The 23,442-nt window shown below is 31.8% G+C and overlaps 4 protein-coding genes across 6 annotated transcripts; 2 read left to right on the forward strand and 2 right to left on the reverse strand.

The window, feature by feature from the left end:
• Positions 1 to 1,542: 1,542 nt before the first annotated feature.
• On the reverse strand, positions 1,543 to 5,168 carry LOC18034042 (probable phytol kinase 3, chloroplastic). Of its 3 annotated transcripts, XM_024179405.1 has the most exons (7): positions 5,040 to 5,168; positions 4,739 to 4,952; positions 3,878 to 3,945; positions 3,663 to 3,794; positions 3,139 to 3,254; positions 2,844 to 2,958; positions 2,412 to 2,748 (listed from the first exon to the last, which is right to left on the reverse strand). In XM_024179405.1, exons 2-7 carry the CDS (start codon positions 4,856 to 4,858, stop codon positions 2,571 to 2,573), a joined length of 729 nt encoding a protein of 242 aa, XP_024035173.1. In that variant the 5' UTR covers positions 4,859 to 4,952; positions 5,040 to 5,168; the 3' UTR covers positions 2,412 to 2,570. The 3 variants fall into 3 exon arrangements, with proteins under 3 accessions (XP_024035172.1, XP_024035173.1, XP_006425114.1); XM_024179404.1 differs by lacking the exons at positions 2,412 to 2,748; positions 5,040 to 5,168 and adding an exon at positions 1,543 to 1,697 and having other exon boundaries at positions 4,739 to 5,033; XM_006425051.2 differs by having other exon boundaries at positions 4,739 to 5,159.
• Positions 5,169 to 10,221: 5,053 nt separating this feature from the next.
• On the forward strand, positions 10,222 to 11,829 carry LOC112096487 (basic leucine zipper 34-like). Its single transcript, XM_024179940.1, has 4 exons — positions 10,222 to 10,388; positions 10,948 to 11,038; positions 11,161 to 11,287; positions 11,708 to 11,829. The coding sequence occupies exons 1-4, from the start codon at positions 10,222 to 10,224 to the stop codon at positions 11,827 to 11,829; spliced, it is 507 nt and encodes a 168-aa protein (XP_024035708.1).
• A 3,387-nt stretch (positions 11,830 to 15,216) lies between these two features.
• On the forward strand, positions 15,217 to 17,627 carry LOC112096488 (basic leucine zipper 34-like). Its single transcript, XM_024179941.1, has 5 exons — positions 15,217 to 15,581; positions 15,679 to 15,769; positions 15,864 to 15,990; positions 16,087 to 16,272; positions 17,341 to 17,627. The coding sequence occupies exons 1-5, from the start codon at positions 15,217 to 15,219 to the stop codon at positions 17,625 to 17,627; spliced, it is 1,056 nt and encodes a 351-aa protein (XP_024035709.1).
• A 764-nt stretch (positions 17,628 to 18,391) lies between these two features.
• LOC18034704 lies at positions 18,392 to 19,961 on the reverse strand. Its single transcript, XM_024179942.1, has 5 exons — positions 19,679 to 19,961; positions 19,498 to 19,574; positions 19,296 to 19,357; positions 19,079 to 19,177; positions 18,392 to 18,980 (listed from the first exon to the last, which is right to left on the reverse strand). The coding sequence occupies exons 1-5, from the start codon at positions 19,959 to 19,961 to the stop codon at positions 18,392 to 18,394; spliced, it is 1,110 nt and encodes a 369-aa protein (XP_024035710.1).
• Between the last annotated feature and the right edge of the window lie 3,481 nt (positions 19,962 to 23,442).

The following is a 23,442-nucleotide window of genomic DNA, read 5'->3' on the forward strand; positions in this document are numbered from 1 at the left end:
ACATTAGGTGATAAAATGTAGTTTTCAAGAAACTTTGATACTAATTAAAATGTCAAAAAACTTCCAGTAGATAAATGACAATATCTCGTTTCTGTTTTAGTTTTCTAATATTATATTTTATTATATAAGATATTATTATTTAAGTAATTTAATTTATTCTTTAAATTTAATTATACATAAAACCTGCATCACTTAAAAATAAATATTAATAGTGGGTTGTTAATATAGTAGTATATATTAATTGACAAATTTTATCAATATTCAATATAAAGAATAAAACGATATCTTTCGGATATTAGATTTTTTTTAACACAACGAAAAAAAAAAGTTGTAAAATTAATATGCCTTAAGATAGGATTTTTATTCTTTACATATAAATATATAATGATGTAAGTTATATCAATCACAAAATTTTCATTGTCCTAAATAAGTTTATGATTTATTATTATAATTATGTACTCTACGATGCAATTCAGTAATCGATTTAACTTATATAATTATGTAAGAATCTCGTGCCCTTCTTAATATATTTTCTTTAATGTGAAAAACAAAAAAAAAAATGACATATTTCCCAGCGAAAAACAAACCGACGTACCCGTTCAACGTCATCTCGCGCGGGAGGTGTGGCTGCGATCAAAACTTGATCTTTTATTTAATTAGAGTGTCCTTTCAGAATTTTGAGGAGCACCATCCGCAGACGCACGTGTCGTTTTTCTATTACAGCTTTGTTTTCTGTGGGTCCATCGTTCGTTATTGAGACGAGCGTTCTAAAGGAAGATATGCGATAAAGACTCACCATCTAACTTTCATCATTTTGTTTGCACTTGTTTTTTTTTTTTGTTTATTTATTTTTTTATCTATTTATTAATTATATGATAATATTTTTGTTTTTAATTTTCTTCGTTGAGTAAATATGTAATTAATTGGTTTCTAATAAAGTGCTGCAGGGTGTGAACAATTGTCGATTCAGTTGAAAAGAATTCTAAACCCATCTTGACTGGCTCCACCATAATGAATCGAACCACTTTTGTTTCATTTTAATACTGGTAACATACTAACATTCACTCAGGATTGGCAGGCGGCCAGCCAAGCAAAGCAATTCTGCCATAATTCACAAATTAATTACAAGTGGTTTTTGCAACCAAATTGAAAGGCTGAGACGAACACAGAAGAAAGAGGGTCCAGCTCACAGGCCACAGCCGCCCACAAAGCTTATTCCAAAAGAAACAACAAAGCCTTTGTCTCGACATCAATCATCTATCTAATATAATTATATCACAAGATGAACATAATCGTTCTTGACCTTCCAAAAGCTTCTCATAATAAAACAAACAAAAATATAGTTTTGGTTTTGGTGCACGCACAAATGCAGTCATGAAGAAAGAAGAGACATGGTCAGCTGGATTGTCACCAGCAATGGCTCCAGGGAATTTTCCAAAGCAGCCAGAAGATGAGATTGTGTTCATGGGAGATAAGCGTTATGGCTTGCATGGTGAAATTTTGATGCTTGTTCTGGTTCTTGCTTTTTCTGTTTTCCTTGTTTTGCTTGTTGCTCTCCCTTGTATTAAACGCAGTACTAGCAGAAATTCTGAGTCGGGCTCCAGCTCGGGGGTTTCGGCACCTTCTTCTATTCCGCTTCGGCAGAAGAGGAAATTTTCTTTTGCTTTCCCATGGCTGAAGAAACCTGATGCCTGCTGCTGCAAGAGAGTGTCAGCTACAGACTAGTAATGAAATTATTAGCAGAAAATTTCCATTGCATAATAGCAATAGGGTTTTGTTTTGCAACTCGAGGGATGTGTAATTATTGTATGTATAGAAACACTAATGAAAATAGGACTAATTAACAGGGTATTATTATTTGTTATATTTGTACGTGACAACTGATATGAATCTATAATAAGAATATAGTTTGATTTTCTGCTCTGTTTTTTACTTTGGCATATTTTCTTTCTTCTTCCCCTTGAAAAAAAAAAACACTATTCATAACTAGTCTGATGAACATCTCACCAAGTCCAACATTCGTGTCTCAATCAGCACTCAACAGTGCAGTCGAGTGTACGCGTTCTTGAGTTCTTACCATGGACACGAAGGAAAAAATTGGACCAAATTGAGAAGAAAGAGGCCATAACGGGATGAAGTTAGAAGGTCGTTTTTCTTCAATAAATGGACAACATTTTCACAGATTCCTTCCTTTTTGGATATTATTTTCAACGCATGCTCTAGACAGATTTTTGGCAGTAATATCAACAGACTTTTAATATAGAAACACAAGAAATTCTAACAGATTTAGACTGTAATATCAGCAGGCTTTAAATGAAATTCCCTAATATAGAACGCAATAAATTTGTGCGAACGAATTTCTGCTCTCCATGAAGCAAAATGCCCATCACCAACTCATAGACCTTCAGTACTTTCAGAACAGCAACAGCATTAGTGGAATCACCGCTACATTTTGTTAAAGTGTAAAACATCTTACAATGACAATAAAGATACATCATTAAAACATGAATTGGCCATAAAACAAATAATTGCTCCAACAACTTGGCCATCATTAATTTCTTCTCCTAATACTAGAAAACAAGACTGCCTACCGCCATAGAAGTTATAGTAATAGTAAGGTTGTCATCAAGCTTAGTGCTTATGGGTAGTGATTCGACCAACGCTGAGGCTAGGGACACAACCAAGAATCCAAAAACCAACTCCCAACTACACTGCATATATCCGAATGAGAAGAAATAATACATGAACCTGCCACAAGATTGCTTATCATCAACAAAGCACTCGATTGTGCAGAGACTTTGTCCATCACAGGAAAAGGAATGAAGAAGCCAGGCACAACTTACCCAATAGAAGATAAAAACCCAGCTGATGCCATTGCACAGCTACCGGCTATGGATTTGTTTTGGTTGTAGGGAAGTTTCCGTTTGCCAAACCGCCTTCCTACAACATCAGCAAAACCTAATGCAGAGCAAGTAAATAGAGCTTATGAACAATAATTTATTGCAAATAGATCAGTGAAAGTGCAAATACAGTTCTTTATGTCTAGTTTGCATGAGAAGAGATTAAGATATTGAACAGCTGAAAGGCCAGTAAACAAGGATGATAGAACTGGCATACACAAAGATTCAGTTTCCTTACCATCTCCAGCACAAAGGTTACATATTGCAGCAATTCCATTTGGTGAATTCCTCCAATAAATCACACAAGCCAAAGTAATGGTTATTGCATAGTAGAGTGGGCCTGTCAGAAGTTCCCTGAAGCATGAAGCGAGCCAAGGACAAATTGAAAAATCATTTAAAGAATTAGTATAATCAGTCATGACAAAGACACCAAAAAATAACCCAAAAACCGTGTCATTTTTAAGTCTTCGCTTCAACTGAGCTTTTCCTTACAATTCATACCAAGGCGATATTATCATTTAGTGACAGCCCAGTTGGTAATTAGAGCCATAACCAAATGCTTTTTCTGACAATGAGAGAAAATCAAGTTGATGAATATGTCTAGGTTACACGTAGCTAGGTCAGTTCGATGAAAAAAAAAAATGTCTCTATATAGGATCAAGACCAAGTATATAATAATACTTCTTATTATGTGAACATGTATCTTTAGAAAATTTCAAAATAGGAACCCTCAACAATGTTTATAGCATTCAAAGTTGTAACCTGCGGTCTCCATATCTGCTCATTGACTTCACAGTGGCTTCATCTTTCCACATTCCAGAGCCCACAAGAAGCATCCGTATTATATTAACACCTGGAGTAAGACTTGCTAAAATTGCTCCCCGAGGACCAGAACTGCAATAATCAATAATAGCTGTTTCATCAGGCAGAATAAGAAGTATGATTACATAAAACTTCTTTAGTCATGAGATTTTTACCTGAATAGTGGCCAGCAAAGCATGAAAACTAGCCCGATACTAATATGCACAAGCTTCCTATTCAGTTTCTAAACAAAGAAAATGTAAAGGATAAGAACTTCCTGTCAGTGAACAAAATATATGAGATGTTCGATTAATTGGTTTCTTTCATTTATTAAGCATAGTTAACGAGCAAAATTTCCATCCCATTTCAGCACATTCTAATTTAATCTATGATACTGAAACTTTGCTTTGAGAGACAAATAAATCTATAAAACATCTGGCAGTTATTACACGGAAGACCTTAACAAAGAAATTATGCTAGCCATATACTCAGATAAAACACTTGCTTATGAGAATGCATCACTACATGGAACTTTGATTCATAAGTATAAGAAATGCAAAATCAATCTCCTACCCATCCAAAAATCAGCGTAAGATATCTTGAAACATAAAAATATAAATAAGAAAAACAGCCGATTTCGGATTAATCTCAACAACGGTGCAATAAGAACATAATCGAAATGCAAAATATGGCTTTTAAAAATCAGTTCAGCTATCATTTTAAGCAAAACCACTCTCACATGCAAAACTTTTAGAAACAAAAAACTTTAAATTTTGATCAACACAGAATAGAACTAACTAAGTACTGAAATTGTTTGATAATTATCGCAATTTTTTTTTTTTGGGTGAAGAAAAAATACAAAGAAAAGAAAAGCCAGCTAAGCACGTTCTTCATATCGCAAATGACAAGTCAGCTTTTACTTATAACTTGCAAGCCGCTAGACTAGAGTCCCAAATTCTCAATTTTAATAGTTTTAACTGCAAAAAATAAAATAATAAAATTCATTCTTAAATATTAATTTTGCTTACTAATTACACCTGATCGAAGAGGTCGCGTCTGGCGGTTTCTTCCCAAAGACGGAGACTGGACGCCGCGACGGCGGCGGAAACAGCCGAAGCGCAGACGTCGGAGAGCACGGGATTCTGCGGGAGAAGCATGGCGGCGGAAGGAGACGTAAGATTCGGACGAGAGATGGAGAATTGGGAGAAGCGAGGAGGAAATTTTGGACTGGGACTGCGAATGCGAATGCGACTGAGAAAAATTGAGGGACAAATTGAGAAATTTGTTGTGGTTAAAGGCATTTTAATAACGTTTTCAAAAAAAAATAACGTTTTAAACCTGGTGGTGACCGGTAACAGCTAACTGCGACTCGTATCTCATCCCTCTTCCCGTCCTTCTGACGATTTTTGGATGACTGGCCATTACGAGTTAAGCAAAGTCTCTGGCCAACCTTGAACCAAATCTTTTAATTGTTAGCGGAATTCGGAAAAAATTTTCGAATTTAATTACTTTATTAATTATTACTGACTGATTATTACAGTGGGCTCCGCTCAGTGGGGTCAAATGTCCAGTGTAAACTGTGTAATTGTAAATTTGTTATAAAGTTCTCAAGCCCGTGGCCCACATTCATAAATGTTTGCTTTGGAATTGGAAATGTGAGATAATAATACGAGAGGAGAAGAAAGCGGAGTAAAAGAGAAGAAATGAGAAGAGAGTGGAATATTTTTTTAATATTTGATTTGTTACGTAATTATACAAAAGAAAGGAAATTTTTAATTTTTAATGTAGATAATTTTAGTATTAAGTGGTAAATATTTAATATTTGTTACAAATATAATTAAAAAAAATTAGTCAATAAATTTATTTAATATATTAACATAAATAACTAATAAAAATTTATTTGAAATAACATACTTTTATTTATAATTAAATTTTATTTTAAAAGTTTATTAACAAAATTTTATTTTGTTATTAATTTAGGTAATTATAATTATTTATTTTTTTGTAAATAAATTTTATTACATCTGATCAAGACGATGGCTGATTGAATCAACTTTAATTTCAGTCTGAGAGACTTGACTGGCAACTCGATCAATTCTTTTTCTGAGCGTATCATTATTAACCCAAATAATTTCTTTGAGCCCTAGAAGAGAGAAAAGATTTAGAGAAACATGATGTAAGGAAACTGAAATGTCTTCTAGGGCTCAAAGAAATTATTTTGGTTAATAATGATACGCTCGCCTCTAATTTTCTATACTGAGTATGCTCTGCATCCAAACACCTGAATCCCAACCTGTTCCAAACACTCCAAGGCCTTCTTACACTGCTATGATTGCAACATCCACACAAGCCAGCTGTCGCGCATGCTTAAAAAACAGTGCCCTCCATGGGGCCCAACACAGACAGAACTGTCAAGCAGGCACATGCTATTAGAAAAGTAAAGCACAACGACTAAGACTTTTACTTCCTTTCAAAAGCTCTCAACCAGAGAAACTTCCCCATGAACATCTCTTTCCAATCGGCTTACCAGCTGCAAGATTTTGCAAAGAAGTTACTCATAGGTTTTGACATTCTTCATTTGGTTAAAAACCTATTCCACGGGGCCCAACACAGACAGAATTGTCAAGCAAGCACATGCTATTAGAAAAGTAAAGCACACCTTTTGAGAAAGTAAAGCACACCGACTAAAACTTTTACTTCCTTTCAAAAGCTCTCAACCAGAGAAACTTCCCCATGAACATCTCTTTCCAATCGACTTACCAGCTGCAAGATTTTGCAAAGAAGTTACTCACAGGTTTTGACATTCTTCATTTGGTTAAAAACCTATTCCACGGGGCCCAACACAGACAGAACTGTCAAGCAGGCACATGCTATTAGAAAAGTAAAGCACACCTTTTGAGAAAGTAAAGCACACCGACTAAGACTTTTACTTCCTTTCAAAAGCTCTCAACCAGAGAAACTTCCCCATGAACATCTCTTTCCAATCGGCTTACCAGTTGCAAGATTTTGCAAAGAAGTTACTCATAGGTTTTGACATTCTTCATTTAGTTAAAAACATATTCCTCACCAGTTCTGGAGTTCGCTACAAACAAATGTTCTTACCCTATACGAAGATCCCAATGCTTCAACTTCTACACCAATTGTTGAAGATCTTCAGTTTTAGTTGCCATCAATATGCTCGTAATGTCAGCATATTCTGATTCAGAGTCAGTGGAGGTACTGGTTGAGTTTTTATCAAGGAGTTTGGAGGCTACAATATTTTTCTAAATTATACAATTTGGAAAGAATTGAATACCAATAACTGCCTTTTGCATTCCAGATGCCTATTATCAATGGATTGTTCTGCCCTTTGGTCTTAAAGTTGCTCCTTTTCAGGTTGCCCAAAGGCTGTAACTGGGGATTGGACAAAGGGTTTAGAGACAACTCTGGTTTGAGCCTTGTGTTTTTGGAATTATTTTAAGGGTGTGTGATGGTCCAATAGAGGTGTGGTGAATGTTTATGGCAGGTGGAGTAACATAGATTATAATTTTAAAATTTCATTTAAAAACCAAAAAAAAAAACAAAGCCACTATATGCTGCGCTCTGAAGTCGATGCCAGTCGCCGCCATTTCATCTCATATAAGCTCATGAATGATATGAAAATGATCAAAGATTAATGATCTGTATAATAGATCAACTCATTTAGGCGAAAATTTTGATTTTTTTTCTAGATTTGTGGAAATTAAAATGTTTCTAAATATTTTGAAACAATATTTGAAGCTCGTTTTCTCACTCGCTAATGTCATTTTTAAATTCACTTAATTAGAAAAATAATGAGGAGAGCGCAACGTCTTAAATAATCCCTTGTGAGGCTTTCCGAGACAATATTTTCTATTTGCATTCCTTTTTTCTAGATTTGTGGAAGTTAAATGTTTGTAAACATTTTGAATTGAATTTGAACAACATACATACATTTGTTGATCTCAATGGCAATGTAGTAATGTTAACCATTGGTCGATGAGTCCAACGGTACTAGCGGTGAGATTGCACGTGTTAGTGACAGTAGCCATGGTGGCAATCCAACAGCCCGACAACTATTAGATTTATATTTCTATATTTTCATATTAAATAAATAAATAAATTTATTTTATTAAGTTGTTTAAATCATTACTTAAACTTAATTAATATAAAAATTATCTATAATTTTAAATTGATAAAATATTAATTATAACTAATAATTATTTGATTACATTAAATAAGTTAAAAAGTTGGAGGGGTATTTTTGGAAGGTTTGATTTCCAACATAAGGAGAATTTGAATTTTTCACTCTTTGGTATGGAATTCAAATTATACATTATGATAGATATTAAATTACAATAAAAATTAAATTCTTATATATTATGTCAAACAAAACAATGAAAATGAAAAAAGAATTCAAATTACTTTCATCTCCTCCATCCTCTCCTTTCAACCAAACACCAACTTAAAGTTTTAAAAATTAAGTTTAATTTAACTATATTGATGAAGTTGTTGTTAATTATTAACTAAATAATGTCACTAGTCACTAGTGCATGAGCAAATTATCAACTAAATCATTAATTACACATCTTCTAGCCATATATATGATCTAGTAAAAATTAAGAGTGGCAGGTTACAACCTCTCTACTGGTAACCAATCACCAATGTTTGACCTATATAATTTGTAATAACATCAACTTTATTTCTTAGTTGTCTCTATCCAACCACACAGATATCAAAGTTATGTAGTAAAATAAATTTAAAGATGATTACTCTTATAATCACATTTGTCAATTGAATATATATTGTGATTAAAATTACGGCATCAATACGGTAATTAAACGTAAATTACGTAAATGAAACATAAGACATGTAAATTTAACATAAAACTTATAAATTAATATTAAGCGAAAAATAAAATATAAATTATGTAAATGAAACATAATACTTACAAATGTAAGGTAAAATAAGTAAATTCATAGAAGTGGTAAATTAGTGTATTATTGGTAAACAAAACAAAACCTTACAAATGTAATATAAAACTTGTAAATCAATATTAAGTGTAAAATAAAACATAAATTATGTGAATGAAGCATACGACTTATAAATAGAAGATAAAACAAGTAAACTAATATGATGGTTACTGAAAAAGTGGGAGAAAACTTACAAATGTAAAATAAAAACTCATTATAATAACGATTCCTTATATGTTCACTAATTTTGTTTCTAAATTGAATATTGATAGTTTTAGGTTTATATAATACATATAATGATAAATGTGAAATTTTATAAATGATCAAACTAATTTTCAAAATCGAATTTTGAAAAACTATTATTTTCATGTTTTTCAAATCTATTATAAAATAAGGTAATTGTGTATCCTTCTAAAACTCTTTGACTACAATCCTAAATGTTCTTTAAGTACAAATAAAAAGTAAAGTTCAAAACTATATGAAGTTTTGTATAAGAACGAAAATTAGATTTAATTTTTATTGATATATCATATATCTCTAATAATTTAAGAATATATTTTTTATTTTGTTTTAACTTGATCCACATCAAGAAAAATAATGTTACTTAATTAACCTGTGAAGTAAACAAATATTATAATAGAAAATAAAAAAAAGTTTATATATATCCCAGAATGAATATTAAATTTATGGTTATACTAATTCAATAAAATTTATTCCAATTGTTTTCAGTGTAATTTTTTTATTTGCTATTGATGAGTGGATTTTATCTTTGTTTAATTAAAGTCTTATGCTATTTTTACAAGTATTTGTTTTCTTTACAATTTTAAAACACCAATTTATCACTCTTATATTAATTTGCTTATTTTACCTTCTATTTACTAATCTTATATATAATTTACAAAATTTTTGTATGTCACAACATTGACACTGTAATTTTAATCACGGTATCACAAATTTTTCCGTGTATGTGTGTGTATTAAATTGTGTGACACCCATGTTTCCATATTTGCCAATGACATCTGGCACATATTTAATAAAATTTCCTAGTTCATTAGTTTTTCATGCTGCAGGCGACACTGTCCAAATGGGATCCTCTAAATCACCTTTATTATGTTTCTTAATTATTAGATAAAACCATAAGGATAAGCATAGTTTGTACAGTAAGGATACTCAAATAAGCGTTTTGATAGAAAGACTAAAAACCCCAAATATTACACTCCAAAATTGACCAAATCCATCAATATTTGGATAGTTTGGGTATTTACACTTGTCCTTACATGGAAGTGCATATAAGAATCTCACATTTGCATTGGTGGCAAAACGGGAAACTGGAATTAGCCGCTTGATAAATGATAATGCATGGGTTTGTAGTAAAAATAACATCTATGAAAGGCAGAGATAAGACAATTAATTTCATCACTTGCTCTCATTTTCTTCCTTTGTTCTTGTTCTTGGGTAAGTATGCGCTGAAAATTCAAAGCGTGTTTGATATAGTAATTTTATAATTAAGCATAATACAATCGAGTGCTTTAATTCGTTTTATAGGTTCAATGGAGGGTATTCAGAAGAAATTTGGCAATGGACAGGGGCTGCCTCCTATTCCATTGCCATCTTCGTTCAGTCGCAAAAATACTGGCGATGATGCTGGCAAAGAAGCCAAGGCAACTGCAGAGCCTGAGACTGAGGATCGTGAGCTGGAAGCCAAGAAGCTGAGACGGTGGATTAATCTTTACTTACGCTCTTTTTTCAAGATTAGTTAACATTTTTTTTATTAGATTCTCTTCCTAATTAGCCGAGTTTTTGCCCTGAAGGAATTAAACATAATTGATCGCTAACAAGAATTCATACAAGTGTAGAGCATGACTATGTACATGTACAATAAGTAGTGAACGTGTCATAAAGCCTTTAAATTAAGCTCACGTAAGTTTAAATTATGAGAGAATCTTATTATATATAACTCTTGAATTTATTTTTTTTTCAATTTTGCATCATGTATATGTTCATCTTCATCATTAATTTGGATAAAACTCACTTTGATATGAGATTGGTTCCGGAAAAAGTAACAATAATAAAAGAACATATCTTATAACCATTGTAATTAGATTCTTTGAAGTTCAGGAAAGTTGAGTTTGTGAGAGAATCTTGATTCACATATATATTACTTTTTTTTGTAAGATTAATTTTCTTGCATTAATTTGTTTCAACAAAATATAAGGGTTTATATCGGAAGATTTCTATCAACGTGTTTGAAAAAAAAATTATTTCTTGTGTGGCAGCGTTCTTGCAAGCAGGCAATATTCTCAGAAATATAGACTCAAGCAGCTTCACTACATTATGCAACTCGAAACAGAAGTGAAAGCTCTCCAAGTAATTAAATTTAATTATATATTCACCGCAAAGCATCTCTCAGTTTTTTTATATATAAACACAGTTGTTTTGATGACTCTAAATGAAATCTGTACATGTGTATATATATTTACGTTACGCAGGCCGAAGTAGCCATAATGTCGCCTCGGATCAAATATGCAGACTGCCAGAACTCATTGCTGCGTGCAGAAAATGGTTCGATGAAGCAAAAACTTTCTACCTTTTCTGGTGAACTTACATTCAAAGAAGGTCCTTCTTCTTCTCTTAATTTGTCTCTAATCATCATATCGTATGAGCGCCTTTTCTTTAAAATCTTTTCACGTTCTATTGTGTTGCACAAGTTAATATAAACCAAACCCCTTTCTGCCCTTTAATTTGACCAGGACTGGAGCCCTACATCTCTTCTTTTTCTCTCTAATATGTTAAATTTTTCTTTATAATTCTTGGCAGGCCTATTTGGTATATATAGCATTTTTATGCGTATATATATTCTTTTGTTGTGTGAATATTAGTGTTCCTTTTTTTCAATATTTATTATCTACTTATTACTATTGGTGTTAGTTTTACCATTATTATCTACTTGTTACTATTATTATTATTATTTTAAATCTTGAGAGGGATTTCCAACAGAAGTGACCAATTTGATGATTTAATTTATAACTTTTGCAGCTCAATATGAGGAACTGAAGAGGGAGAGGCAGATATTGAAGCAACTTTGCATAATGTATAATCAACAGCAAGAACAGCCAAAGTTGGTGAACAATCTGAATCAAAGATTCAACAAAATGTGAAGAAATAATTAGTTCTTTTACCATCTGCAGGAATCAACTCTGCTGTATCTTTAATTATTAAACAATTTCTGGGTTTGTGCGGCATTTGTTTCTTTAATGCTGTTTGGGTACTGGACTTTCATCCTAGTTTTCTATCAGTTGTTCTCTTTTATATCGCCATTGGAACTCATGAAAGTGAGAATTAATAATAATAGAGTGGCCTTTTCTCTTGAAATTAAAGGGTAATTAATTTTCAATGCATTTGAATCTTTTCATACTTTTTATAAAAATTTAATAGCCTAATTTTTTTGTCAAAATATAAATGGCTTGTAGTTGTTGCATAGTATATATAGTGACGTCTTCTTGTCTTTATGAGGAAGCAAATTTCTCACTTTTTTTTTTCTACAACAACACTTTCATAAAGTTCATCATCAATAATAACAAACGTGCAATTTGTATATACCGTATATATATACGTAGAAACGAAACTAGTAATTGGAATATGTTATCAAATTAATGATGTATTTAGTATCACTGATTTATTCGCTGTATACTAAATCAGTCAAAACACACATTAAAACTGAAGGATAATTTAATGCATGTGATTGATAAATAAAATTATTAATCCAGAAAATAAAGGTGAAGTTGCTAAGGGGCTAAGGCTCCATTTGGTACAACTTTTCAAGTATAACTTATTTAAGTAGAACTTTTATAAATAAAACTTTTACTTACAAAATTTTAGTTGTTTGGTTGTCAATGAGATTTTTTTTTAAAACATAAAATTAATTTAATAGGCAAGTTTTTTTAAAGTTATATTATGAAAATAATAAAACAACATTGTCAAATAAGTAGATGATATTTTAGATAATTTAACATTTAAAAAAAGCTTTTCAACCTCTACTCTCAAAAATTAAAAATTTGAGATTTTACTAGTAAAGGTAAAATAATTTATTTAAGCTTCGAAAGCTCTACTTAAAAAAAATAAAACAACAACCAAAATTATAATAAGTGTTTATGTAATTAAATAAATACTTATAACCATTAGATAAGGTATACCAAATGTATAATAAGGGGCCGCAAGCCTTGAGACTTTGATTGTAAATCTCTAATGCCAAAAAAAAAATAATAATTGATATAGATATCATACCGAAAAGTTTATCCTTTAAAAGTAGATTTTTTTCAATGATTTGACCCATCTAATTTTAATTATTTAACACTCTACTCAATCAGTTTAATTCTCTCTTTTAATATTACGCTTTAAAAGTTCAGTTATATAAAATGTGGACCCCTAAAATTTTAATAAAGCAGCTTCACCTTGCTAGAAAATAAATTTATCTAAAATCTAAATTTCAAATGTAAAATATTCCATCATACATAATTACGAAACATAACCATTAATATTTTTGTTTTAGATACGTTTTTAGTATCGGTGGGCATTCGGTTTGGTTTTAGCCGAACTGGACCGATATTTGAAAATCAAATAGATATAAATTTAATTCAGTGTTTACAATGTCAAATCAAATCAGTAAAAAAAAATTAAAAAAAAAAAACTGAATACCGAATCGAATCAACTTGAATCACATTAAAATTCGGGTTCAATTGGTTAAAATCTCACAAAATGATTGAATTTGACTCGATTTTCTAAAAGAATACGAATCGAACCGAATTGCCCACCATAATTTTTTATAGTTAATAGAATATGCAATACTTAAATATTCCCACTTACCATTGAAGTTTACCTACAAAAAAAGATGGTTGATCGAAATTTGAGTATGTAAATTCTACATACACAAATGTAGAATTAATTCAATTTTGGATTATTTTTTCGCGGGTGGTTTTGCTTTTCATGCTTTTAGTTGTGCTAATTTTAGCTAGTCTTTCCCTATTAGTAGAATTTTTAGGCTTATGGCGCATTGTCATCCCCCTCACTAATTGTCATTTCTCCGTTTTTTATTTAATAAAATTTTCCTAGTCCCATTGGGGTTTACTTAAAAAAATATTATCATTATTATTATTGAAATTTGGCTCATTTATCAGATAATTTTATATTTTGGCCTTTTCTAAAATTTTCTTATGACTTCCTAAGTTTTTAATTTCTTTATTTTAGCCCTTGTTGAATCAAAATCCTGGTTCCACCACATTAATGAAACCTAAAAATTAATATTTAGTAACTCCTCGTTCACTTATAGTTGACCACATTATATCATTCTACATGATGTCATTTGCTTATATATTTGATGTGGTAAATTGATTTCTCACTTTCTTTTTTCCCAAGAAGGCTTTCAAATTCGTGATCAGTAACAAATAATGCTTTAATTAATTGTATAACTTTTGTATTTAACATGAGAAAAAAAAGTGATAACTTGAATATATTATCAAATTAATGATGTATATGGTATCACTTATTTTACCATCACATATTAAATTAGATAAAAGACACATTAACTGAATCGTATTTATTTAATCCTAAAAAGGTGCTAATCGACAAAATACTTTAATAAATGTGACCGATGATAATGAAAGTAAGAGCAAAAAGACAATAGTAAATGTAATCTACGAAGAAAATTATTGTTTTCAATTAAGTATCAACTTATCTAGAAATTAGATCACAAAACGTCAATATACTAAATCATAAATATATAATTACGATCGATACACATCTTTTATGATGTTCTTTTGGATTAAGATTTGAAGATCTTATGATAGAAAATCTCCACCTATATCAGACAATTTTAAAATCTAAATTTCTTGTACCACCGTAAGATATTTTATAAGTTAAACCCAACAACAACTGCATATGGGACATAAATTAAACTTAATGTAGAATTAATCCTAGAGTATGTCAGCTAGTACACGTGGCGATATTTAGCTTACACATTGCCTGTACAATAATCATTAGGGTTCCATACTTGGCAGTAAATTCAGTTTCACAAGTCCAGTTTCTTTCTCGTGCATTCAAATCACTTGCATAAGCAACAGCTATCAAATTTGCCATAAAATTGAGTGTTTTAATGGTCTTAATTAGCTTGTTAAAGATAAGAACGAAGGATAGGAAATAAGAAAACCAAGGTCATGAAGCTTCGATTTTCTCATGAATTTACCAAAATACTCCAGTTAAAACCAATTATAAAACATTTTTTGTCATTTTATTAGAGTATTTTTGTACTTTGGGTGAGGTTACCGGTTATTAACCAAGGCCATCATAGGAAAATTCATTGTAATTTTTTGTATAAGTAGAGGACCAGAGGAGCAACTTAAACTCGCTCGTATTCATTATTATTACAAGCATATAGGGTTAGTACATGAATAGAAATTAGTTCCTTAATTTTTCTTGATAAAAGTTTTTTCATTTTCTGGTTTTGCTAATTTTCTTATTATATATGCAGGTGATTAAATAATATTTTATAAATGGAGGGCATGAAAGATTCAAATGAAAATAACAATAACAAAAAGAAGCCATTCTCTTTGATGGATTCATCTTCCCTTCCTTTGGTTACTGGTTCATTTCAAGTTTGGAAGAAACCCTACTCCATGAACTATGGTGACAATTGGGCCAGTAGCAGTGGTACTAAGCCCTCTCACCCTCCGCCACCGTCTGATCATTTACCAATGGTGAATGATTTTGATAATAACAAAACAAGTGGCAACCGCAACCCATCTCCTCCGTCTGAGCATAAGATGGTGATTCCCAGTTCTGGTGATGACACTGCCGCTGTTAACACCCGCTGGAATCGTAACGCTGAACATAGCATGGATCCCAAAAGGCTTAGACGGTACATGAAGATGGAATAATTATCGTAATTGATTAGCATATATATATATAGATAGATATAGATATCGAGAAAATCATTTTTTTTTCTTTTTCTGCAGGATCGAGTCGAATCGAGTGTCTGCTCAGAAATCTAGAATGAAGAAGCTTCAGTATGTTACCGATTTGGAGAAAAAGGCAAAAGCGTTGGAGGTAACATAAATTTTCTCATTATATATTTAACTAGTTACTGTGAATATATTAATCTACCAAAGTTTTAAGCTAATTAGTTATACTATAATTGCAGAATCAGATTGCAATGCTGACTCCTCAAGTTTCACTCTATCAAAACATGCAAGAATTTTTGCAAAAGGAGAAAAGAAGCTTGAGTGAACGTATGACCACTTACAACAACAATAGCGTGTTCATTAATGGTACGTGCATAACCATAACCAGTAGTAGCAAATAAAAACCTTTCTCTGTTATATATCGAATACTAATTAACCATATAATTTTCCTTTAATTTGCAGCTGAAATTGCAGATAACAAAGCAGAAGTGGCTAGACTGAGGCAACTTCATTTGTATCAACAACAGCTCAAAATGCTAGAACAAAATGGGTTACCTGTTTGGGACTGTGGGTTAGACGAATTGATGAATTCCACCTGGTGTCCGACTCCCGGGCCAGGACAAATGGTTTACGCAAATCCAAACCAAGGTAATACAAAATAAACCTACGTTATGATATTGGCATTCCTTTGATTTGATCTTTTGAAAAGTTAACTTGAATCTCTATGTTAATTCTAGTGTTTTGATAATTTGTCGGTCAAATCAATTTTTTTTTAGAATTTAAGTCTGAATAATACATTATTTAAAAATTGTGGCCAAGAGAGAAGTCGCACATGATTTTCAATTTTACTTCCAATAGTAAATCAATAAATATATATAAAGAAATTATGTAAAAATCAAGAAATTAATTTGATGTATTGGAATTAATTCCTTATCCAGTTTTTTTTTTTAATCTTATAAACCAATAATATTACTTCGACAAAAAATTGGATTACAAAATTTTGACAAAGGCGTAAAAAGACTAAAATATCAGGATAATTATGCACAATTTAATTACTTTTGTCAAGACATTTTAGTCTTTTTATACTTTTTGTCAAAATGTTGTAACCTTTTTTTTTTTATGAAGTAGCACTTTTCCTTATTAAAAAAAGTATAATAAATATATTAAATTTAGTAGGTATCAGTTGATTCAGCCAGTAAAATTTCTTAGAAGAAATGGCACTCATTTAGGTGAAAATGAATTTGATTATATCACGCTATTTGCAAAATAATAATAATAATAATAATAATAATAAAATAAATCTTAAATATTAAGAAAGAATTGAAAAAATAAAAAATAAACTAGAGCATGCAATATAATTAATTTCCATTAGTCAAAGAGTCAAAACACTCCTGCAGTCAGCGGCTGGTCAAAGAAAATGATTAACTTGTCCAACGGTTACTTTTCTTTGTCTTCTTATAATTTGTTTAATTAAACTTAATTTGAAAGTAATAATGACTTCAAATCCTATAAATTAAAAAATATATATACTCAACTCATCTTTTTGGTAAGCAATTAATTTCATAACAACCAATTTTTACTTAGTAGACGATATGGACAAAGTTTGTTACCTCCTCATCTTACTATTGAGATATTCAAGAGTCTTTTCACAATAGATTGTGAGAGTATATTATTTTCTTATATGATTAATTACATTCAACGGCTATGCTTTGGAAGGCGACCCATACAATGGAGAAAGCATTGAAGAAATATTGCGGCTGCATCAGCATAAAATGAAGCAAGTTCCAGTCCTATGTGTCGATGATAATCACAATGCAGAAACAGATATGCTGATGGTGCCTGGCTGGGGAACGGCGGCGGGGCATATGCCAAATCCAAGCTGGATTGTGCAATCCGGGCCGCCGGAAAATGCGGATATGATGACCGACCCAAATCTGGGCGGTATAGAGCAGATCCTCAGCTTGAATAATAACATGGATGAGCCTGCAGCAGGATTCCCGTAATGGCATCATATATATGATTTATTAGCCTAATAAAACAGTTCGCAGATCCTTATGTGCCTTGATCTGTTTGCATGTATGGTTCAAAAAGTTTATGTTCAGTCATTTTGCTTTCTTGGGATGTGCATCTACAGTTTGAGAACGAATTAAGGTTTAATCATAATACCGCCTTTAAATCTTGGGAAAGGCATTTATATTATCTTCCTTTAACTACTTGAAAATACAAACTAAGATTTTTTTTTTGTTTTTAACCTCTTCCATATGACTCACTTACTAAAACAAAAAATATGTAGGAATAGAGTTTTTGAGTGTGTATATATAGTAATGACTAGACAATACTATGGCAAAGTTAAATCTACTTTAATTTTAGAAAATTTTGGTTGCTCTAAGTATATATTCTCTATTCATGCATGTCTTTCAACTAATTATGTAAAAGTAATAAATACGTTCATGGCAATAATTCTATAAATAAAATTGTATGCACATAGCAAGAATTGTCAAATGAGGAAATATATATAGAAAAAAAAATAGTCAAAAAACACTATAGATATTTCACTTTTTCATAATAACCTTACTTTTGAATAATTAATCTAGCTATACTTAAGCAAAATGAATGAAGATATAATACTAAGCTCATTAAGAAGATACGCAATTGAAAAGAGAAATTAATCGATGACATGACATCTCAGTACTACAGAACAATAATTTTAATATTAGTCATCCTCTTGTACAAGTACCAACAAGATCTCACTAGAATTCTCTCTAATTCATATAGTCAGATCCAGAGTACTCGCCAATTTAGGATTTATTATATCATCACCTTCTTTCAACCTACTATTTTTCTTAAGATTCATAGCATAAATCTCCCTAGTTACAGTAGAAGAAGATAAAGAAAGAAGTAAATTGCTTGCCACTTCTTCTTGATTATCGCCTCTAAGTGCTTTTCTCCTAAACTCTTCTTTCCTCATTTTTGTACCAAGTGAGAGGCTCAAATCAAGCTCATCATCTTGAGCTTTCCTCTTTGATCTGCTTTGCTCTTCTGAGTCATTGATTCTCCAATTTGAGTTCGGAGCAGTTGGATTTGGATAGTAGTTAACGCATTTCATTCTTTCTTCGGTTCCTCGCCATCCGTATGGTAATTGAAAGTCCTCATGCCGGTCCGTTGGTTTTCCAATTCTTTGTTGATGAGCAAAGGCAAAGTTATTAGTCCTATAGAGAGCTTCATTCCTTATGTTTGAACCAATTCCTCCATGGATATTCCCGTTAAGAACCGAGCCTTGAAAGCAAGCCACGGTTCCGCCGATATTCATATGAGGCTTCAGCATCCAGTTCCCATGACCAATCAAAGAAGCATCACTACATTTACCAAATGAGAGAAAAAAGAGAAAGCGATGTCAATTGAATGATATTGAGTGGCAAGCTTGAATTTTAATATAGCTAGTTTCATCATATACCTAAAATTGGGTCGACCAATCCTTTTGTTTATGCTTTGAAACGTTGAGTGGTGCCAAAGATTGTGAGAAAAGTGATCCGAAGTTCCCATAAGATGCCCCCTGGAGTTAAAAACTGTTAAGCAAAAACAGTTTCCAAGTTAGAGCTAGTTACTTGTAGAATACAAAGAAATTAATACATAAACACTGCCTAGCTAATTCTAAAATTTATTAAACTAACAATGTAATTGGCAAAAATTGAGTACCTTGACCATGGTCATCAATCTTCTTGCTTCGATACATCTGATCCCAAATATCACAAATATAAAAAGAAATTTAATTATACTGCAGTTATGGATAATATATATAACTTTTAACGTTACGAGTGTAAGGAGCCTTTTCTTCTCATAATTTAGTTAGAGTAGATAGAACTTGTATCTTGCCTGTAAATGGCTTTTGACATGAGCAATACTAAGCCCCTTGATGTTCATAAGTTGCAAAACTAGTTTAGGAGTTGCTCCTACATCCAACATAATTAAACAAATTAAATCATAAAAAGCCAAAATAATAATAATAATAATTTAAGAAACAAGAAGTATTAATGAATCTAATGAAGGATCTTACTCTCTTGGCCCCCGAGTCTCTCTACAGCTTGAACAAAACAACGATGAAGATCAGGAGTCCACCGCAGCCTAGGCACTTTCGATCTCACATAAGGCCTCACCCCACTTGAGCTACTGGCCTTCCTCTGATCACCTTCCTCGACTACGCTGTTGCTTGAACTTGCACTTGTTCTAGTCTTGCTTTCATCATCATCTTCTTCCTCCCCGCCCTCCCTGTTATCATGATCGTCTCCTTTAAATAGACTCATCCTCAAACCATCATTGATGATCTCGCTTTCTTTCATGACTTCGGCCCTTTGCAGATTCGATGCTGTTAAGAAAGTGAATCAATACAGTTCAATAGAAGTGAGTGAATCTAACTCTAAACAACTTTTAAACATTAGGGTGAGTGTTGTAATTCCTCCATTACTGTATTTTCTTTTCTCTCTTTAGCAAGAGTTGCAAAAGATCTAGCATAGCTAGCTTAGAATTGTAAAGCAAATCTCTACGACTAAAGAAGCTTATTATTGTAGTTCTTTGCAAGAAATTAATGACAAACCCTAATTCTTGAAGTCATATATGGGGATGTGTATAATTTTTTTTTCTACAGGTGGGACCAAATTAATGACTCCTATGGATGCATATAAACATAGGTACATACATACATACATACATATATATTTTAGAAATGTTTCAATTTAAAATTTTAAAATTTTTAAAATTTGCGAAAAATATTAAACTACATAGTTTAAAAACTTTCCTAGACTTTAATAACGCCTAAAAGTTCAGGAGCCTGGACTACACACACACTCACCAAGCATGCATGTTAGCATAGGAAAGTAATAATTGGAGTAGTTGTCATTTACGGTAGTAAAAGTTTGAAATGAGCTCATAAAATGGTACTAGACATGCATAGAAGGATAAATCAAAGATAAAAGAGGAAGGCAAAAAGCAGATATTGTCAAAGCACGTGGCTATAAAAATATTTTATATATGTATGTGTGTGTGTGTATTCGTAATTATGTTAATGATGACCCTAGTATAGAAACTAATTTACATAAACTGTGGACTAAAACAATGCTATAAGAGGATTCAAATTCAGACGGAAACAAGAGCTCTTAGATGAGCGGTAAAGAAACACAAGAACCCAAATAAATTGAAATAATACCAAGAAACAAAAGGATTCGAAAAAAGACAGAAACAAGAAGTCTTAGATAGGCCAAGAAATAAGGAAACCCAACACTGATAAAGAAGTTGAGCGAGTTTGCACATGGTGGTGTGGAGGCCAGGGCTGTAGAGAAATTTGAACTTAAAATCTCGGTTTTGATACTAATAATAGGGAAATCGTGAATTATCCAAAAGTTTAAGTTGATAGTCAAGAGCCCAACAATAGTATTAACGAGAAAAGAATATAAATTATATAAAGTTTAAAACCCAAAATATTTTCAACAGTGATGGGAGGGCCCTTTGAATATTATAGCTAGCACAAGTTAATTAATGATTATCGATTGCTTAAATTTAATCCTCAAGGTTCCAATGGTCATCAGCTTTTACTAGTTTCACTCACTATCCGACAGAAATAAGAAGGCACGCATATGCAAGGGGAGGTGAGAAACAGTACAAGTGAATAATTAAAATGAAACCTAGAAAAGTGAATTATAGAAGATTTAAGCGATCGAAAGCGAGGGGTGGGGAAGACTGTGCCGATGATTCTTGCTGTCGGTGTTCACGGATTTGTCTTTGCTTCTTCCCCTTATCCCACCCATATGACCTTTCACCTAATGACAACAAAAAACTTTTATTTTTGCATCATTGCCTTCTCCAAGATTCCTCTTAACCTCTTCTGCATTTCTGTTCATTTTGTTTCATTTAATTATATATATTTCAATATGGTCCCTGACATGCATTGGATTCAATGCTTTTTCCCCCCCTCATCCAACGGATTTAATCACTATTCTGATGATTTCATGGTCAGTTTCTTTCTTTATTCTCTTAATTACACGAAAATTTCAGCGCCCTTTTTAGTCCCCAATGGTTCCTTTGTTGATTTATCATGTATCTGTGACGAAGAAAGTGTATTAAATTCATCCTGAGTACTCAAATTCTTTTAATGGAGTTAAGTAGCTGATGCTTGTATAAACTTTTTTTTTCCTCAAAGTTTCCTTTTATAATTTTATGAAAAAATCATTTAAAAGATGTGGGCTGCATGTATGTTTTCATTCTCAAATTTGACGCCTTACGAATTATAAGTGTATCCAATATATAGTAGATCGATTTATGGCTGAAAGGCAACTTAGGTAAAAAAAAAAAAGAGGAATAATCAAGTGTGGGCTGCATGTATAATTATTAGTTAATTAATTGACAGATATATGTTCCGGTTTCCTCTTATGATATTCATACGAGTGTGTGTCTGTGCGAACACAAATGAAAGAAGTTTTGCATAATTAAACACTCATCATTCTGATTTATAAAATTAGTAATTAGTTTTTCAATTATCGAACACTAGTATAGAAACAACGCCTAATCGTTGCATATATGATATATATCCTAATTATCAAATACTGAAAATTCCATTAGCCCTAGCTACAACCACAGAATTACATGTCAAAATTCTCCATGACAGAAGATAAAAAAAATGAAATAGTTAGGTCACACATGTTAGTAACGTAAACCTCAAAGATTATTAATTGATCACCAAATACACTAACAAATGTTTATTGTGATTTTCTTCTTAAACTGAAATTAATGTATGCCCCCAAAGCACGGAAGCGACCATACCAACATTAATATATTGGATCATATAAGAATTTTGTAATGAATTACGCTTGGGCAAGAGCAGGTTAATAAAAATGAGGTGATCTCTTGATCAGTCCTTTTGCTGCATCTCTCCCATTACACACACTCCACCCCAAAAAAAAAAAAAAAAATTCGAATAATTAAAAAACAATAATTAAGGTTAGCGGAAACTTGAGAGAATTAGGTCTTTTGTAGTTATCAAAAGGGTGCGCATAGTATAGCGTGTGAGTTATTTTATATCCTAAATTTTTTTGTATTGATCTGCTCAATATGTTATTGAGACTTGAGAGGAGCTCGAATCACTGTCAGTGTAAGGTCAACTCCCAACAACTTGTTCTATTAATTTAAATTAATTAATTAATTAATTGTATGCCTACACCAAACACAATTATGATATAATTAATTATTGCATGAGAATACGTAGCCCTATTTATGCGGATCAAATCACTATTCCAAGAATGAGCATGTTTGTCCTTTTTCTATCTGTCACATTTCCTCCTCCTTACCTCTTTTTTATTAATAATAATAATAATAATAATAAATCCCCACACACTGAATGATGAAAACCCAAAACATGACCATGCATTGCGTCGCCAGGCATGCTCACTTGCATACATAAGGTAAAGTAGCTTGATGGTACCGGGCCTTTTGGCCCAAACAATGACCAATTGAAGAGTCGGGCTTTTGACACCCCTCAGGAGTCCCCGTAACACCGCAGTCCTAAAAATACCCCATTTACATCATTTAAAAATTAAAAATCATTTTAAATCTAATAAGTGGTAACACCACAAATGTGTTTCAGAACTGCCCTTGAAAATAGATTTTTCTATAGAGTAATGATATAACTACAAACTCTTGTATGAATTTATTTTGTACAAACTGATGTGGTGTTAATTTATTAGTTGAATTAAATATCTCTTGACCCACATGATTTATTTCTATTATTTTATATTTTCATTCAACCAATGTAATTAATGCCACATCAATTTT

This window comes from Citrus clementina, unplaced genomic scaffold, assembly GCF_000493195.1.
Source record: "Citrus clementina cultivar Clemenules unplaced genomic scaffold, Citrus_clementina_v1.0 scaffold_8, whole genome shotgun sequence".
In the NCBI taxonomy this organism is placed as follows: domain Eukaryota; kingdom Viridiplantae; phylum Streptophyta; class Magnoliopsida; order Sapindales; family Rutaceae; genus Citrus; species Citrus x clementina.

Bases quoted from the DNA above. Each gene is read 5' to 3' on its own strand.
- LOC18034042 (XM_006425051.2), bottom strand. From the start codon at position 5,002: ATGCCTTTAACCACAACAAATTTCTCAATTTGTCCCTCAATTTTTCTC. The intron at 3,946-4,738 runs GTGTAATTAGTA...TTCTTTGTTTAG, and splicing joins GACGCGACCTCTTCGATCAG to AAACTGAATAGGAAGCTTGT. The intron at 2,749-2,843 runs GTAAGTTGTGCC...ATCTTGTGGCAG, and splicing joins GGGTTTTTATCTTCTATTGG to GTTCATGTATTATTTCTTCT.
- LOC112096487 (XM_024179940.1), top strand. From the start codon at position 10,222: ATGGAGGGTATTCAGAAGAAATTTGGCAATGGACAGGGGCTGCCTCCT. The intron at 10,389-10,947 runs GTGGATTAATCT...CTTGTGTGGCAG, and splicing joins GAAGCCAAGAAGCTGAGACG to CGTTCTTGCAAGCAGGCAAT. The intron at 11,039-11,160 runs GTAATTAAATTT...TACGTTACGCAG, and splicing joins CAGAAGTGAAAGCTCTCCAA to GCCGAAGTAGCCATAATGTC.
- LOC112096488 (XM_024179941.1), top strand. From the start codon at position 15,217: ATGGAGGGCATGAAAGATTCAAATGAAAATAACAATAACAAAAAGAAG. The intron at 15,770-15,863 runs GTAACATAAATT...CTATAATTGCAG, and splicing joins AAAAGGCAAAAGCGTTGGAG to AATCAGATTGCAATGCTGAC. The intron at 16,273-17,340 runs GTAATACAAAAT...ATGCTTTGGAAG, and splicing joins TTACGCAAATCCAAACCAAG to GCGACCCATACAATGGAGAA.
- LOC18034704 (XM_024179942.1), bottom strand. From the start codon at position 19,961: ATGAAAGAAAGCGAGATCATCAATGATGGTTTGAGGATGAGTCTATTT. The intron at 19,575-19,678 runs GTAAGATCCTTC...TGTTGGATGTAG, and splicing joins GAGACTCGGGGGCCAAGAGA to GAGCAACTCCTAAACTAGTT. The intron at 19,178-19,295 runs GTTAGTTTAATA...TTTTAACTCCAG, and splicing joins CAATTTTTGCCAATTACATT to GGGGCATCTTATGGGAACTT.